The 19,422-nt window shown below is 37.7% G+C and overlaps 2 protein-coding genes across 5 annotated transcripts in view; both read left to right on the forward strand.

The window, feature by feature from the left end:
• Window positions 1-19,422, forward strand: part of LOC113106275 (microtubule-associated protein 1A-like) — a 1,143,919-nt gene that overhangs the window by 31,242 nt on the left and 1,093,255 nt on the right.
• Window positions 1-19,422, forward strand: part of LOC113106280 (NHS-like protein 2) — a 72,485-nt gene that overhangs the window by 4,549 nt on the left and 48,514 nt on the right. The window contains exon 1 of one of the 4 annotated variants that reach the window (XM_026268023.1): window positions 6,315-6,714. The exons of the other annotated variants lie outside the window; for them this stretch is intronic. Coding sequence (XP_026123808.1) covers window positions 6,489-6,714 — 226 coding nt within the window. The 5' untranslated portion in view covers window positions 6,315-6,488. Of the gene's footprint in view, window positions 1-6,314; window positions 6,715-19,422 lie in introns of those variants that run through there. 4 annotated transcript variants of the gene reach the window in all.

The raw sequence follows: 19,422 nt of genomic DNA on the forward strand, positions 1-19,422 counted from the left end.
AATTGTCTTATTTTTGGCCTCTTTTGCTTCTTCAGCTCTTCTGGTCTGGGCTCCTGAGTTGCCATAGTAATGGTCATATTATTTTATATTACTATAAACCCATTCAGCCCTTTCCATTGCTTAAACCCAACCATAGTTTCAAGAATGTGTCACTTCTTATGCTAAAGCATGACAAAATACAATGCCATGTTCCTATCTCAAGTTGGATTATTTCTCACTTTGACTTTTTAACCAAAGACAAAAAGGAATGAAGTCGTCTGAAATTAAATGCAACAGTTGCGCAACAAGTCAAAAGAGCTTCCACCTCCAGAAACTCTGTTTCTTTCCACCTTTAATGTGCTTATTTTTTGGGCTAGCGGCTAAGAAGGGTTGACACATAAATTCTATAACATTGTGCGTCTGTCTGCCAGATGCCTACAGACATATCTGGAGAGAAACTCAGCTCCAGCACACTCTCTCATGCCAGAGTTGTGCTGTGCAGACGTTTTGTGTGTGTTTTTATGTTGAACATATGTAAGTCACTGCTCGCCCTTCCCTGTCCTGGCGTCCAGTCTCTAGGCAGTTGTGCAACTCTTGGCAAGAAAGGGTTTGGCTGGGAGACTAGAACGAGTGTGTGTGTAATACACTACAGTCCGTCCAGCACTTACAATGACACAATAGTGCTGTAATGTAGCAGAGGTCGACATGCTTTTGGCCCCCAGACACACTGAAACATTACTAAAACAGATACACGTTTGCTTAAAGGAATAGTTCACCCCAAAATGAAAAGTTGTCAGGCTATATGAGATGTAAATGAGTGTGTTTCTTCATCTGAACATTTGGAGAAAGGAATATAGCCTTACATCACTAGCTAACCAGTGGTTCTTCTCCAGAGAATGGAGTATGCTGATGTAATGAGTTCAAGCAAAAGCGTAAAAATATGAATCACAATAATCCACAAGGAACAGCATCCTTCCCTGTAGAGGATCCATTGCTGAGCAAGTGATGTGATATTAAATTCTCCAAATCTAAAGGAGAGTGTTCTAGTATGTTACAAAATGCATAGGCAATTTTTTTTTTTTACATTGTAAAATATAAATAAATATTAAAATTAGATAAAATAAAAGACTATTTGAGCTTACGCTTCCATGACTATCTAAACACAATGTAGCACATTTTGTAATATCAAATAATGTAGAGTATTACTTTACAGTACATTTTAAATCATTATGTGTTAATGATCTATTGTTTTGATTTAAAAAGCACACTCATTGTGATATGCTGACTAAAACAATAAAGCGCACGTAAAGCACTTTTAATTTTAACTGCAGCGTGTCATTTTGCATTTAATGTAAATATATTTTAAATGAACTAAATTAAAACTTAATTTTAATTACATCATTCACAATAACAGTGTGGTTGGGTACAAAAACATTTAAATACATGACTCTTGGATTTTAGTTTACCCTAAATGTTTGTCAGGTTGTATCACTGTTTAGTTCCTGTTTCCTTTTGTATATTATGTTCTTAAGTATATCCCTATTCAATTCTATTACTGATTTGAGTCAGCCTGTGTGTTTTTAGCTTATTGTTTAGTGTTGTACATATATAGGTGTGTGTGTGTGTGTGTATTCTTGTTTTAATATGGATGACAGTACGGCCCTGACAGTACTTAAGACCCAAGTATTTTAATTTGAACTAATTGCATTTAAATGTAACTTATAATATATTTAATTTTATGATAAATAACATCCAAGTGTCTGATAACATTACATTCAGTTATTCTTTAAAATACTTAAATATATTATTTCCAAATAAGTACTGTTTACTTCTTTTTCACAAGAGTACGGTTTAAGTATGCCTTTATTCTAATTCTACATATTTAAAACATTTTTTCATTCTTGACATTAATATGTTTTGAAATATGGCTGGGAAATGCCAAGCACGGTCACACACTATGTGAATCCCATTATGTGTTTACTTGGTCTGCTCCTTTAAGATTCCTATCAAAAGAGAGAAAGAGAGAGAGAGAGAGAGAGAGAGAGAGAGAGAGAGGAGGAACTACATTTCCTCTGGGCCCTGACAAACACACACACACACACACATCCCACAGAATTAGACCAGTCACTGACGTTTGAAAAGTGTTTGTGTGAAGTTCAGCAGCTGTGTACAGTTGCATCATACTGTAATGTGTTTCATCATCATCTTCCTCCTCATCTTTTAGCATGATTAAACCTAACTATTGTGAACAGCTGTGCAAAAGCAGCTGTTTATGTGAAGGTATCTGGAGATACACCAGAAATATCCATACCTCTATCTCAAAAACCATTCACAAGCAGACTGGAACTATTATCCACTTGTTACCATGACAACCAGACAACAGGTCTTCTTTCATGAGCACTGAGCATTAGCTTTGACTGAAGTGACCTCTTGTTACCTCAAAGGGGGAATCATTCTGGGTAATGGGACCTGTGAGAGATCCATGTAGCAGCTGCCATTACTATGGAGAGATTTCATACTGGGACCTGATTGGCGGAATATGGCAGGAACTTTCCAAGTAATGCTGCTTTACATGTTGTGCACTTCAAGTCTCAGTCTCTGTTCATGGTTTGAGTGCCAGGCAGCCACAGAAAACAAAATCCCTCTGCTTATATTGTATGGACTTCAACTGACCAACCACTCACAGCCATAAGATCATGAGAATTAGTAAACAGAGCAGCGCTCGAAGCGTTACGTTGCCTTTTAACTCACCAACTCTAGTTTGTCTACATCTACACCTGATACTGGTACTGTAGTGTTTTATCAGTACACAATTACTTAGCAATAAAAGAATCAATATTTAGTTGGAGAATGGCTGCTTGTCAAGATCAACAAATGGCCTGAGTCTGGCAGTGTTGTAATAGATGAGAAATGATTTCCAGATGTTGGAGAGCAAGTGAAGTGGCTTATAGCGGAGGGAAACATGGAAGTGCAGAAAAGACACAAAATCAAGAGAAGAGCTGTAGGATCTATATTTATTCAAGATTTGTTTTACACATATTACTGCTGTAAATCCCAACACGTTTAATAAAATGCTCAGATAATTTGAGTCCTTTCATTTTCCAATGGTAGCTTACTGTGGTAATTAGGGTTGTCGTTGTGGTAATGAGTAAAGTCTGTGGTTAGGTCAGAAACAAGGCTGTTAGTAAATGAAAAGTGTTGTTTTGTAACTTGTTATAGTATATGTTACAAAATGCATAGGCATAAAAGTATTTTTTTAAATGTCAAAATAAATATTAAATATTAATATTAATGTGTGGTGTCATAAGAAATTGGGGCCTCTTCTGAAATTGGCTACTGTCTTTAGTGCCTGATTACAATTCCTCCAAAATCATGTCATGATATTATGTATGTTACAATGACCATAGTTAGCTTATGTACTTTTGTAGCATACAAAAACACGATTAGGTTTGAAAACTGTTTATCAAGTGAAATTATATACCGTATAGTGTCCAATATACACTATGCCCAACATGATTTAGAAGGAGGACCCATTTTCTTATTTCTTTTGAAGTGGTTCTTTTCAGTAAAACACCTGTTTGGTTTGCCAAACTACACTGAATCAGTTCATACAGATCACATCTCCAGTAAACACTGTTAACAACTTACTCAATCACCCAAACAGTTTTACAGATATATTTAAGAGTTGGACTCAAAATCTAATTCTAAAACTTGTGATATGTGCTTTTGCAAACACTCCTTTGCGATGAAACACTCTGATGAGTTAAAAAGATTTGTGAAGTAGCGGGCCTTGAGGTAATAGTGCACTGACTTTATGATCACATGCATCATGGTAGTGACATGAACGCATGTCGAAGACTGACACGGAGGAGATGAATGGTTGGATAATGTTTGTTAAGTTTGTTTTCTTTGCACACAAAAACATATTCTCACAGCTTCATAAAATTAAAGGGATAGTTCAGCCAAAATTCAAATATTGTCATTAATTACCCTCATGTTGTTCCAACCCCGTAAGACCTTTGTTCATCTTCGGAATACAAATCAAGATCATTTTTTATGAAATCTGAGAGCTTTCTGGCCCTTTTAGACAGCAACTGAATACCCAGTCAAGGCCCAGAAAAGTATTCTTGGAGGATCATACAATTTGGGTTGAACCACTGATGTCACATGGACTATTTTAATGAAGTCCTTACTACTTTTTTGGGCCTTGAACTTGGTAGTTGCATTGCTGTCTCTGCAAGGTCAGAAAGCTCTCAGATTTCATTAAAAATATTTAATTTGTGTTCTGGAGATGAACAAAGGTCTTACAGGTTTGGAACAACATAAAGGGTGAGTAATTAATTACAGAATGTTCTTTTTTTGGATGAACTATCCCTTTAGAAGGGGATCTGCTATGCTTCCAACTCTGGAGCATTTTGGACTAGTGTTAGTACCACTTTGAAGTCAGAAGTGTACAATACAAATTAAATTGACCCATAACAATTTAAATTATAAAAGCCCATAACTGCGCAAAAACGAGAGTCTTCTTAGTGTTGTCTTCTTGGGAGTTACTCCTAATATCCCAACACTGTGCAGGCAGGTTGATCAGTCTGTTCTGGAGGAGAGAGGTGTTAGAGTGCAGTACAAGAACAGACAGTACCAGCGCTGAGGCTCACACTGAGTTTTAATTCTGGTGCCATAATGAGGACCGTATGTGTGAACGCACCTCAGTGCTGTGCAGCGCTACAGGGCTCGAGCTCCACCCAGTCCACACACACACACACACACACACCTGCCTGTTCATACTGTGAATACACACAAATATGTGTGAACATTTCAAGGAATATCTTTTAATTATACACTCATCACAGCATGACAGTAGCCGAGCCATCTGATAAATGCATCAAAAATACACTACATGTTGTGTGCAATGATATTGTTTAGTGGTTTTTATTCCACATCCTATCACCGCCAAATCACCGACCCAACATTCCTCTGGTGGGTCCAGCATGTTTCTTTTAAGGGGGTTCCACTGGCCACTAATTTCCAGTCTTTAGAGAACTTCCGACCACAACACAAACATGGGGAAAATAGACGGATGCCATCACATCACTCCAGGTGTCAAATTCTGCTGTGGATGTAAAGTGAAACAGAGTAGCTTGCTCTTTATTTTAGACAGACACCATGAAGTGCATAAAATTTGACGTTACTTTCCGTGTAGAAATGAATGATAGGTTGTGCCTTACTATAAACATATGATTTTATATTGTTTGCTGTGTTACAGTCCTAAACGTCTAGAGGGGTAAACCAGCTTTGATTGTAATTGTGTGACGTTAGGTTTCCTCAACATCCATTGACCTTTGGACTATTGTAGATTTTTGGATAATATGTGTCCAACACAATGGCTAACAAATTTCTGTTTGGATATTTTAGATCCATCATGGGCTCTGTGTCTCACCTGGTTGACCGTTGTGATGGCAACATTTCCCAAAGTTGCTCAAAATGTTGCCCAGATTATCATAAGCCTAAACCTTCGACAGATCATTGAAAGGATTTCAAATCTATAAGTTTGAGTAGAATAGTTTGCAAAAGCGAGAGTAACAAGTGTGTAGAAGTAGAATAGTGAGCATGTGAGTGTACCTGTTTGGTCGGATGACTTTCCCAAAAAAACATTAAAAAAACCATCGACTTCAAAATGATCCTCGGAAGCAAAAATGTAAACTCATCTCTGGGTTGAGTTTCTGCAGCACATTTTGATCTGCTGATGTTTACTTTGTGGGCTGTAACTGCACCTTTTCCAAGTGTCTAGTGGATAATTCATGTTTCTTCATGTGCAGTAGATGATATTGATCAATGATTCTCAACTGGTGGGTCACAATGAAAATGGATCACAGGTCTAGTCCAATACAATCAAACAATGCAGCAAAACTATTTCAAAGTGGAAATAATAAAATGTAACTCACCATAATTAGGATAATAAATCAATAGCCAATGGGGATGTAACAGGTCTATATTTTATTGCTGTTAATGTCAAATCTGTCTGAACAGTCAAGCTCCACAGATTTTAATAGTTTAGTTTGTCTATTACTTGGTAGAAGTAGCCGAATTAGGTAGTAGGCAAAATATTGCCAGCATGGACAGATTGCATGATATTTTACCCCTATGAAAAAATGGCACTGTATTGCATCACCAAAGTGAAATCTTTCCCTGAAACAAAACCAGTTGAGAACCACTAATATAGACGCGTAGATCCATCAGGAAGTGATGTGAGAACAGCAGGTGTTTCATACCGGTGATACAGCGTGAATGTGATGCTTCTAATTTTCAACAGTGTTGCCTTGTTTGTGTATGTGTGTGTGTGTGTGTGTAAGCTGTGATTTGAGGCTGACGCTGCAGGATTTGCTGCAGTGGGGATGGAAAGACACAGAACTGATGAGAGAGCGCGATCTGAGGAGAAAGTGTGAAAGGAAAAGCAGCTGCATCCTCTCGTCCTGACTCTCTGTGAACTCAGGTGTTAGGTGTGTGTGTGTATGTGTGTGTGCTCAGAGTATGACGCCGTTCACGGGGGAGAATGCACATTCCTGACTTGTCATTTATTCAGCACAGTCAACTTTAAGAACAGAGGATCGGCAGAAAGGGTGTGTGTGTTATCGGACTGTACAGTGATGCGTTGGAGGAGGCGGAGGTCTCCGGGACAGGGCGGGCAGGGGGAAGCGAGGGGATCGGAGGCAGCATTCACCATGCCCTTCTTCAGAGGTAACGGAGATTTACTGTTCTCATCTATGCACTGCTCTTTAACACGGTTAGGTGAAGGTGTGTGCCCTCTGTGCATGATTTGTAACGTTCAGTATGTTTGTTCTGTATGTCTTGTATTTTATAGTGCTGTGTATGATGTGCTGCTGTCTCAGGTGTTCACTGGTCACTCATTCATCATTCTCTCTATTCCATCACACACACTGATTGCACACTTCTTCAGTGTGCTTACACACACAGCTCACTCTTCTGCAAAAAAAAGTTAGCTGTAAAAAAGTTTAAATATGAGGAATAACATAAAATAAGGTAATCATATTACCTTTTTACATAAAAGTTTATTAAAATCATACAGTTACAATTATATTATATGTGACCCTGGACCACAAAACCAGTCATAAGCAGCACGGGTATATTTGTAGCAATAGCCAAAAATACATTGAATGGGTCAAAATTATTGATATTTCTTTTATGCCAAAAACCACTAGGATAATGTCCTACTGTATATATACCAAAATTACATTTTTGATTAGTAATATGCATTGCTTAGAACTTCACGTGAACAACTTTAAATGTGATTTTCTCAATTTTTTTCTAAAAAATTTTTGTACCTTCAGATTCCAGATTTTCAAATAGTTGTATATCGGTCAAATATTGTCTTATCCTAACAAACCACACATCAATGGAAAGATTATTTATTCTGCTTTCATATGTTGTATAAGTCTCAAAAAAGTAAAAAAAAAAATGGACCCTTATGACTCTTTTTACCCTCACCCCAGAGGCCCAGTAAATGTTAACACATTTAATTGCATGTGTTATCAAATGTGGAATGGTAGTGATTTTCTGGCTTCTTTTCTCCATCTCTTACGTATGCTAACTAGTGAATGAGGACTGATATGTTGGTCTTATGACTGCAGTATCAATTTACTGTTTATCAACTAGCCAGGCCTCAGATTTCTGCTCATTGACTCGGTATCTGTAATTCCTTTCATACTTTGTGGGTTTAAACAGATAGAAAGCAGCAGAATAAAGCCGAGCATTGAGCTGTACCCTCTGGGCATGGGGCATAGAGACCTTCAGCTCCAATCATCATATGACACTATCAGATGAGAGCGACTTTTACCTCATTGAAGCCAAACCAGATTTTTCATTTTTCATGTGTGCATTCAGTAAAGGACTGAATGTTTCATACTGGCATTCATCTGTGGTGTTTAATCCATTTACAAGTGAGTATATTTGTTTTAAGTCTTAATAGAAGGTCTGCGAAAAGTGACCTAATCGGTTTAGATGTTTGTGTTTTCATTTTAGGTACTAAGAGAAGTTTTTGGCTTTCTGGGGGAGATTCTTGCATTTCATTTGATCCCTATTTCATGAACTGTGTTTCTCAAACTCTTCTGATTCTTGTCCAGGCAACAGGTCCAGAATGTTGATGCTCTTTTATATTTTTTCAGTTCGGGTTGCTGGAGGAGATTAAAAGAGATCTTTCACGACTGGTTAGTGCTGTATTGATTCATTTCTAACTCAAAACAGACAGTTTCACGATTGGTGGTTTCTACACAGACCCTTTTTATACACTGATTGGATGTTTTTAATAAAAATATATTGGACAGGTTTCATTTTAATTTATAGGTTATTACCTTTTGAGTCTGTATATCTTCCTGTCATTTGGGTTCTTGACCACATAACCACAATTGACTACCCATGGACCACAACAGAGAGCAATCAGATGTACACTACTGCTCAAATGTCAAAGAATCCTAAATGGAAGTATCATGATTTCCAGAATAAAAATATGTTTTCCACAGTGATAATATAAAGTGTTTCTTGAGCACCAAATCAGCTCATTAGAATGATTTCTGAAGGATCATGTGACACTGAAGACTGGAGTAATAACTGCTGAAAAGTCAGCTTTGCCATAGGAATAAATTCGATTTTAAAATATATTACAAAAATAACTGTTATTTTAAATTGAAATAATATTTCATGGTCACACTTTAATTTAAGCTCCAGTTCTTGCTATTTACAAACCATAAACTATGACTTTTGCCTCAATAAACTCCTAATTTGCTGCTTATTAATAGTTATAGTTAATAATAAGGTAGTTTTTAAGTTGAGGCATTGGGTAGGATTAGGGATGTAGAATATGGTAACGCAGAATATGTGCTTTAGAAGTACTATTAAACAGCCAATATGTAATTATTAGGGATGCTAATAAGCAAGTAATAATGCTAATATTGAGAATTGGTTACAGATTTTGCAGTATTGCTGATTTCACCGTATCAAATTCAAGTAAACAGATTTTGGCTTGACTGAGTTTTGCAGGGAAAGTAGGTTTTGTAGTCTGGGACCACTTCTTTACTCAGTTAAAGTCTTTATAAACACTGAGGTCTGGCCAGATCTGTGGTAATGCTTTAAAAGGGGTTTACAGAGAATAACAGTGTTTTCAATCTCTAAATGTTTCTGGTAGTATTTCAATTAGGGAAATAACTAGGGGTGGTTTGGCATAAGATTAAATATGTGGTCCAGGAATTGCGGTTGTTCAACTTCTTGAATTCCTCCTGGTTTGCTGAGGTAACACAGAAGTTGTTTTTTGCCCTCTTGACTAATGCCATTAGCTCATATTTGGCTGATGCAACTCAGCGCAAACCCCAGCGTTTGTTGTTGTCGTTGTTGTTTATTTTTAGAGGAAACCGCTGAGAGTCTTCTGCCGCCTTAGTGCCATGCTACGACATTCACGGGCATGCTGGGATAGCTAAATCCCCAGGCCTGCTGACAAGTCTCAATAGTGTGTGCCCAGTGTGGGTCTTACAGCAGATTTGTGGATTCTGTTACATGATTAATATTTAGATAAGAAAAACATCCCAACAGGAAGGCAGATCTGAAAACAGAGAGTCTGAATCATCTTCTCTTTGTTGAAAGTTTGGTCAGCTAACCATCACCATGGAAACAGACAGAATGACTTTCAGAAAGTCAGTCGGATGGGAGCCTGATGTGAAATCACCTGATGTGAAAAAGTTTTAGATGCATAATGTCCCCGTGTTGTCTAATTACATTAACGACCGTCATGAGCCAACTTGTGAGCCGATGCTCAACACTCATCCTTGTAATTAAATCATCTTGCACTTTAAAGCACTTTTATCTCCGTCCCTCTTCCTTTCCCCTCCATTCGCAATGATGTCATCCTCTCCATTTGTTTGCATTGGTTTTATATTCCTCAATGAGTTAGGGCTTATCACGTATCTGGTTGAATAAGTGTGCAGATGGCATGCTTATGTTTTACTTTATGCTAGTGCTGTTGTGGAAAATAACTTCCACTTGACTTTCTGAAATCTGGGGGGATGGGAGGGAAGGTATAGAACGAGACGGCCTGGCCCCGCTTTCCAAGCAGGAAATGAGCACCGTGTGGATTGTGTAAATGTGAGCGTGCGTTTTGCACGTGTGTTTGTGAGGCTCCAAGGCGCAAGAGGTGCATGGGCGTCCCCCGACGGCTCGTAATGCTGAGCAGATGTTTTCCACTTTCTATATTCATATTAATCCAGTTATGTGGACAACAAAGAAGCAACCTTTTCCAATACAGCGCTCTCTCTTCCAGCACAAAACAACCCATTGCTCCGTTCTCTCAGCCCTGATAGTTATCTCAGCTAGGCGGCCATTCCAGAGCAACAGCGTTCTCTCCATATTTCTCTCACACTCTCTTTCTTCCCTACGTGCCTGCACTCCATTGTTCAATTTTCTTAAATACAAGCCAGTTCTAGCTATTGAGTAGTTATTGAAGTTTACACAGTTGTGAATTATGGGTATTTCTTCTTTATAACAAGTCAGTTAGGTTCTTCACTGTTTGTTTTGTTTACATTCTCCAAGAGGCTTGAGGCAGAGGGCATCGAATCGCTTTTTCCGCTAAACCCTTTTCATTAAATGCTATTCAAAGATCAGTATTGTTTATTTTGAGAGATTTTCAGGGTTGCAAGGAGAGAGCTGACCACCCAGACCAGTGCCAGGGGGGAGACTATGGAAACGTTTTCTTCACGCTCTAGGGGATTTGGCCCGGATTGGACACGTGTCATTGTCTTAACACCGTTCATTCTTTCAAATGTTTTCGTCTTTGTGAAGGAATGAATTCATAACCTGTGTTTTTTGCTTCACTACATGCCTTTCATTCCGCTCGTCCTTTGAGTCTGAATCTTCGTGTTGGCTGCGTGTCCTGGCACACGCAGACTCATCTTGGATGCTGCAGGCCCACATTAGGAGCTTTTCCCTGACCACACACACCTCCCAATGGTGCAGTGAGGCCACGGACCTATTCTATTTTGCTGGTTAACCCAACTCCACTTCTTATACTGCGGAAAATATCTTTTCACGGCTTCAGGCGAACAATGGCATCACTCAGTGAGTCAGTGCATTTTAAAGCACTGTGAAATGTCTATTTATTTGTGCACACACACACACACACACACACACACACACACACACACACACACACACACACACACACACATACACACACACACACACACACACACACACACACACACACACACACACACACACACACACACACACAGCTTTTTAATGTTTTTGTCTCTTATATGCATCAAGACTGCATATTTTTACTTGAATCAAAAATACAGTGAACAAAATAAAAGTTTTATTTTAGTTTTTATTTTATTGTGTTTAAATTTGTAATTTATTCAGCAAAGTTGAATTTTCAGCATCATTGCTCCAGTCTTCCATGTCACATGATCCTTCAGAAATCATTCTAATATGCTGATTTGGTGCTCAAGAAATGTTTCTAAGCGGATTAATTTTTGAGGAAACTGATTTTTTTCTGACCTTTGATAAATGTTTTCACTATCACGCTTCTGATCAGTTTTATGCATCCTGAAAAGTTCTTTATAAAATCTTACTGACCTAAAAAACTGATTGGTAATGAAGTGCAGAGAGCAGAGAGATATAGTTATGACAACCACCAGCAGGGGCTATAGACCTGTCTGAACCCTTTATAGAAGATGGTTGTTAGAGCTCTTCTTAGACTAGATCAAGAAGGTACAGGTTAAGACACAGTATTTTATTAAGTTAGACAAGCTCCGAGTGTGAAATGAGTGTTGTGTGTATTTGTGTCACTCTTGCGTGTGTGCAATGTCACTGTCTCAATTATATCTTTATTGTGGAATGTCTGACTCACTCACACTCACACACACACACCAATCAGTGTCAGATTTAATGGCAGTGACAGAGGGTTATGTGAGTGGGTGTATGGGAAGGGAAGGCCTTTGTCAGTATGCCTTCTGGCCAGTTTGAGGGAGACACACACAATAAGGTCTGTAGCATCACTCAGCATGCGCTTCATTAGCTGCAGCTCTGAGTGAAGTGTTTAGCATCATAACATCATCAGTATGGATTGTGTGTGTGTGTGTGTGTATATGGGCCCATGAGGAATTGTATGTATTACATGTGTCGTTGCTCATTAATTTAACTGTTAGAATGAGTGTGTCTCACCACAACAAACAATGGTCTGACAGGTTTGGATAAATACTAGAGAACCTGCAGTGGAATGTAACCTACCATCTTAAATTCCCCAGAATTCATCTCACAGTCATGAGCTCAATCTCTGTCTGCACTCAGTTTTAATACACAAAACACATCCTTTCTTTTCTTTTTTCACATTCCTTCTTTCCTGGTATCGTCTAGTCATTGACTGATAAATGTATTGAGCACATTTTCTTTACCCCCCCTAAATATTTTAAGTATAGAAATGAGTAAATATTGTGTAAATTAATATTAAATCATATTAAAAGAGATTGTTCATCCAAAACATATTCTGAAAATATTCTGTCATCATTTACTCACCCTCAAACCTGTATGAATTTATTTATTTTCTTCTGCAGAACACAAAATAAGTTATTCTTAAGAACACTGAGAGCCAAACAACATTAGAGCCCAATGACATCTATATGTTTTTTTTTATATATATATTCCACAGAATAAAGAAGGTAATACAGTTGTGGAATTACATGAGCATTACAAGTTACCTGTCCCTTTAATTATACTATTGTGAGTTTTAGTGTGAGATCACTATATATATATATATATATATATATATATATATACACACACACACACACACACACACACTCACACACACACACACACACACACACACACACACACACACACACACACACACACACACATAACAATATTTGAAGACTTCCTACATTAAATTTAGAGAAAATTGTTTCCAATGATTAAAATAAGTAACTGAAATAGATACAATTGAAATTCAAATAATGAAATTTTAGGTAATAGTTTTTGGTGGTTCTAGTTGTTTTAGTTCGTTTAAACACTTATTTTGTCTTATTTCAAAACATTTTAAGCTATTTTGAGGCCCATTTGGAAGTCTGCTGAGGCCCCCTAGTGGACCCCGACCCCTGGTTGAGAACTAGACAGAGTTATCTAGAAAGAGTTTGACCCAGTCCTGCTTAAATGCTGCGTTATTTCACTCACATGCCTCTGTGTTCAAAATGTGTCCCAAATGTATCAGTGTTTGAATTTTTGCAAACAGCTGACTAAAATTTCCTTTCTCTGTCTGCACTTGTCATAATCACTAAAATCAGTGTTTCTGAGACCAGATATTACAGAGAATAAAACTGAAGAAAAAAAATCATTCTGAAGGGCACAGAGATGTTAATCAGATTATGGGTGGATTTGCTTCTGTGGGTTTGGTGGGCAAAGAAAAGAAAATTGTGAGGTTGGGAGACGGATATAGGAGGAGGGAGGGTGTCTGACAGACTTAATTGAGTTTATAGGCAGTTGAGAATGGAGATAGTGGTATCTTTATATACTGGAGAACAGATCAGCCCAGTGCTTAACTGAAAGACGGGCCAGCTGAGCTGGGAGCCTATGCACAGCTCAGTCAAAGAGTCACACTACCTCAGAGAGTGTGTGTGTGTGTGTGTGGAGGCCTAACTCCTCCTCCTCCTCTCTGTAATTCAGTGTGTGTGTGTGTGTGTGTATGCTGGCCTCAGTTTCTATATGTGTTCAATATACCATTGGACTGTTTGTTTAGCCGCTTTTGATCCTTGTGAAAAGGTTAGTATATTTGCTCGCAAATTTGATATATGCGTATACATTTGCATGTTTGTGTATCCACTTTCTTCTCTGCAGTAAATGGACTCATGCCGCGTTGCAGTTCTGATTTACTAAGATGTGTGAAAGCAGAATGCAGACACAAATACGCACACTTAAGATTGTGTGATGTTCATCCAAGAGTCATTGATTTTGATGATTTTGAGTCAAACATGGTTTTAGGTTGAGGTGTTGCATAAGTGATGGATTAATTGCTGTTTAACTGTCTTTGGTTTGTTGTTTCTTCAGTGCGGTTTACTAAATCTGTCAGTCTGTTTGGGTGGGATAAGCTACACCTCTAGATGCAAAGGACAATGGGCAAGTAAACAGCAGGTGTGTGTGTATATGTGTCTAAGGGCTAAACACCTTTAAAACGGTTGATAAGTGCTTGCTTTTAAATGACCTACTCTGTTGTTCTCCTACATTTACGTCACATTTGCCATCCTTTTTGTGTGACCCCGTTAATCAAGGCTGTTTGTCAGTTAGATTACAGAATAAATGCACTTTCTTCACTCTCTTTGCTGAAAGCAGTATCCCGACACTTAACTCTCTGTAAAGCCCTTCAAGATTCACTAATACTGTCTTGTGTGTTTCTGACTTTCTGGTAAAAAAGGTTCAGTTTGAATCAGTGAAATGGAGTGACTCTTCGCTTATGAACAACTTTATTCATTAGAGAAATGGACGAATGTGTTTAATAAATGGCCAGTAGAACTGTCATATTGTTTCTTCGGTTGGATGTAATCTTTGTTTCTTCCTTCTGTACTGAAAGTCCAGTATGCACATAACGGGATTTTAGTTTCAAAATTGCTGGCTTTTGCACATTCATCTCTTAGTAAATGTTTCACAGGTGTCCTCCTCATAACAATTGCTTGATTAATAAGAGATTACATTTTCTAGCATGCATCGTTTATACTATGTCTTCCAGTGCCAGCTTAAAACCTTGAAAACAATATTTACAGGAACATTTTGCATAGAAAATGTTATTAAAATATTTACACAAGAATTGACATCATTGTGAACAGATTTCCTGGAATTAATTATAATAAGCATAAACTGTACAGGAATATATTATATATATTTATAGAACTGCGGCAGCATGTGTAGTTCCATTCTTATCCACAAGAGGGAATAACAACACTATTCATCACTGCCTTGAAGTGTGATTTTCCTGTATCTGCCCTGCTCATGTCCTCTTAACTTTGTTATGGTCTTTATTTTAAATCTCGGCACAATTAAGCACCTAGATATCCGACGGATGGTTCATCCGCCTACATTTGTAAAAGCTGTTATGTACAGAGAGATCGGGGAACAGCAGACTCAGTGGCCCCGGGCCTTGGAGAGAATCCTCTTCTTTTTTTCTGAGAGAGATTATGATGTCTACACTGCTGTTTACATTATGAAGAGGAAGACAGAGAGAGAGAGTGAGAGAGAGAGAGAGAGAGAGAGAGAGAGAGAGGAAGGGAGCATTTGCCTTAGTAGGATATAGGTTGAAGTAGACTGAGTATTTCCTATTAACCTCCTGAAACCCGAGAGATTGCCTGCTGTGCATTTTATAATTTTTCTTGCTATTTGGGATATGTAGGACCTAATAAGTATAATACCTAAAATTTGTTTTTGTACAGGAAGTAGTTTTCCCAGAAAAAAGATGTCCTCATGTGAGGACAGTGGGTCTATCATGATGTGAAATGCTGCAAAGCAGTTTCATTCACTTTGCAAGCACAGATGCACATTGCATGTCATGCATCGCACACAGGATTTCCCAGTGCAGCCTTGTGGTCTGCATTCATGCATTTCATTTATAAAGTTATGTTATGTCCTCGGCAGAGGACATCGGGACTCAATTTCTAAAAAAAAAATGAAAAGACATGAATGAAAATGCATAGGCAAAAACAATAGATTTTTTTAAATCACCAATAAATTTTTAATGTCAAGATTTTTTTTTTTTTTTTACCAAACTTTGTATAAAGATGATTCTCAACTATGGTATAACAGAATAATTCAGTATAACATTTTTCTTTCTGCAAAATGTGTGTAAAATTACCATTAATGGGTTTTCTAATTATATACAATGTATCTATAAACTAAATCTAATTTGCATATAAATGTGTTTTTGGGGCAACATGTAATGAAAAAAGAAGTGTAATAATGTGAGTAATAATTGTCAAGATTTTCATAATAATATATAATATTTCATAGAATATTGAAATATAATTTCTTTCTCTATTCATTTGTTATGTCTCCAAAAATGCGTCATAAGCATGCGTTTAGTCCCGGTGTCCTCATCTGAGGACATGTATGAAATCAATGTCCTGTTTAGTAACAGAAAGTCATATTTTGATTTGAAACCCCATAACATATTTCTGAGATGTTGATTTATGACACAGAATTTAAAAATTAGACAGATTTAAATGATAACTACAATATATTATAGAAATATTATCATATTTCTATAAGAGTGTCACTAAATTAATTTCAGACATTTTGATGACCAAGGAGAGGGAGTGGTCATGTGAAACATCCAATCATTTGGTATCTCTGAAAAGCCCTGAATGTGCTCTGTACAGGACATCCAGATCTAAAACTGTGGCATGAACAGACTCAGAGAAATTCACAAAAATATAATGTCCTCATATGAGGTGACAGGGTCTCAAGAGGTTAAGATATGATATGCCAGAGAGTGGGGTTTTGTGCATGCAAACGTAATGCAAAGTCTATTTTAATACTATTTAATAGTCTTGCCATGGGTATGCAGAAGACTGACATCATGCATTATCACATGCACATGATTACGTATGCACACGTGAAAAAACGTGTCTGCAAGCATGCATTCATGTTTTGATACCAATAACATTACAGGAAATGAGAGAGATTATGCTGCTTTTGTTCCTTCTTCTGTTTCCTCTATTATGACTCTTGGGATCTGGAAAGATAAGACGCAGTTCTACATCAAATGCTGTCCAAGATGCAGCTCCGCCTCCAACTCTTCATTATAACTCTTGTGCTGTTTGTGTTCTTCTGTGCAAACCAGTGGTGTGCAGTAGTGTTCTGAAGTGAGGATGCAGTCACATTTTTTAACGTCAATTCATGTTCCAGTTACACTTAAGGTTAAATAAACTACTTACTACTTACACATCAAGAAAACAAGATCAACAACAATCAATATAATTCTTGCATTTTTTCCATGCAATCTAGTTATTGTTCTATTTAATAATTATTATTTATTGTACGTTTTAAGCTGTTTTATGTTTATTCCAAAATAATAACAATAAGAATGCAGTAACAAGTTTCACATTTAATTATAGAGAGAGAGAGAGAGAGAGAGAGATAGATAGATAGATAGATAGATAGATAGATAGATAGATAGATAGATAGGTATATGTTGTAAACTAATGTTCAGCTATTTATTTTTAATAGTCAAATTATGTACCTTTTATTTCACCAAACTTATGCAGTAGAGAAACCCTCTAGTTTCAATGTGACATGATATATATTGGTGATATCTAAGTGGGTGTGTTGTTTATGTATGTATAATTAGTTTTCCCTTTAACGATTATTTATTAATTCAGATCAATTCCTCATTCGCAGATGACATTTCCTCATTCGTTCTCAATTACCCCCTGCCAAATCTACGACTCAACAGGCTCAAGTGAGGAAAGAGAGACGCTGCCTCCTGCTGTAACTTTAACTGCTGGTGTTGCTGTGGGACAGTGTCACTTTAGAAAAATCAAGTGATTTATTCTGTTTAATGTCATGTTTTGTGCTAATTGCATTGTTTTATTTTTATGCTGTGGAGGAGTCACTGCCCCCCTTGCCTCCTTGGAGGAAAGTGCAAACTCCATTGGACATCTAGACCTGTGTGAATCAGAAGGGTTGTGGCAGGAATCAGATATTTGAAACTTGTAAAAAGCTGAACAAAACAAGATCATCCCACTTTAAACAACTACACACTTAAACTATAAATGGCTTTAGTTTTAGTTTGAGTGATTTTTCAATGACTCTTTCAACAGGTTACATCGTTACACCAGTAGGTGCCAACAAGTATCTTTTCTCATAAGGGAGTCACTGAATCTTTCATTCAGTAATTCGTTTTGTTCACAAAATTGGCTTCATTTGAAAGCTGAAAAATACTGCATCCAAAGAGAGGTAGGATGCTAACATATGAATCCCATTCTGTTGACTGAAATAACTTCATCTGATCATAATTTTTTTTAATGGAGCATAGCTGTATCCTTCGCTGCTAATAATACCCCACTATCCTGTGTATTCTTTTCCATGGCAGTTGGACTACACTTAATGTGTAAAGACAGACATATCTTTCACGTAGCTACGAGAAGTGTTAAACGTGGACGTGCACATGGTTGCTGTGGTAGCGAGCAATACTTGCTGGCAAACACTTCAGTACATTCAAATTATATTTAAAGTTATCATAAGCAGTAGCATTTACAAATAACAGCGTAGCTAAGGTTATGAGATAACATTTGTATCATTTTAGCGTGGTTGTGTACACACACTGCCAACACTCATTTATTTTTAAACAAATTGTAAAAGTGCATCCGATGGCCCCTTTAAAAACATAAGCAATATATATGTTGTTTGCAAAAACATTTTAGTCAGATTGCCCAACAAAATGTGTGGTCAGAGAAGAGGAGGAGTCACAGGATCATCTCGTTTTAGAGGAAGGGGTGTAAAAGGGAAGGAGGTGTGAAGCGATCGTATGAGAAAGAGAAGTTCTGTCTTTAACCTCGAGAGCAGTTCTAATCCTCTCAGATGGCTAAGTTGAGGGCATTCTTTCTTTGGGTTCATTCATCCCTCTCTTTTCTCCTCTCATGTTACTCTGTTTCTTCCTGCCTACTGAGAAACTGAGAGGCCGACTGAAGGGCCAGGTGCTGTTGCTGTAGGAAAGTTGCACAGTATAAAGTCACCCTGATTGCTTCTGTACCCAGCGTGCCCACCCAGGACGCCAGTGGCAGCGCTCACAAAGCTGCTGTAATCAGATCACATGTGCTGCTTTCAGACTGATCTGATATTTTAGTCACAAACACGTTCAGAATCAATGCACTAGTCTTGAACTCATTCCCAGCCTTACGTTCTCCTTTCAAATGTGTTTTCTCTTTCTTCCCTCCTTTTCCCATTGCTCCTTCCTGAGCCATACGATTCACTCGGAGGTCATCTTTTTTTCTGCTGCGTTATGCTGTGTTTGTGTTTTGCCTCCAGATGGTGTAGGCATGTTTGTGTGTCTAAGGTTAATGTGTGTGTGTGTGAATCAGAGGTCTTCAGAGTTTTGCCAATCCTGCGCTCATATCTATAAACGCTCTTTCTCATCCATCATCTCTGCTGCACGTGCATCTGTTTCTGCTTAAAATACATTGTGCGTTTTCTGATCTGTTTTGAGTTTCTATGGTTTTCGCCTCCTCTCATGACACCACCCCGTTCAAACAATATTATTTTAAGACTACTAAAACTGCAACCTCCTCCGTGTTGGTAATGCGAATGACTGTAGATGTAAGGAGTGAATTATTTATTTACTGCCAACTAAGTAGCTAGCTACATATAGTTTCTTTGCGACATCTGGTCCTCCATATTCTTTCT

The sequence above is a fragment of the Carassius auratus genome, chromosome 7, assembly GCF_003368295.1.
Source record: "Carassius auratus strain Wakin chromosome 7, ASM336829v1, whole genome shotgun sequence".
Taxonomy (NCBI): domain Eukaryota; kingdom Metazoa; phylum Chordata; class Actinopteri; order Cypriniformes; family Cyprinidae; genus Carassius; species Carassius auratus.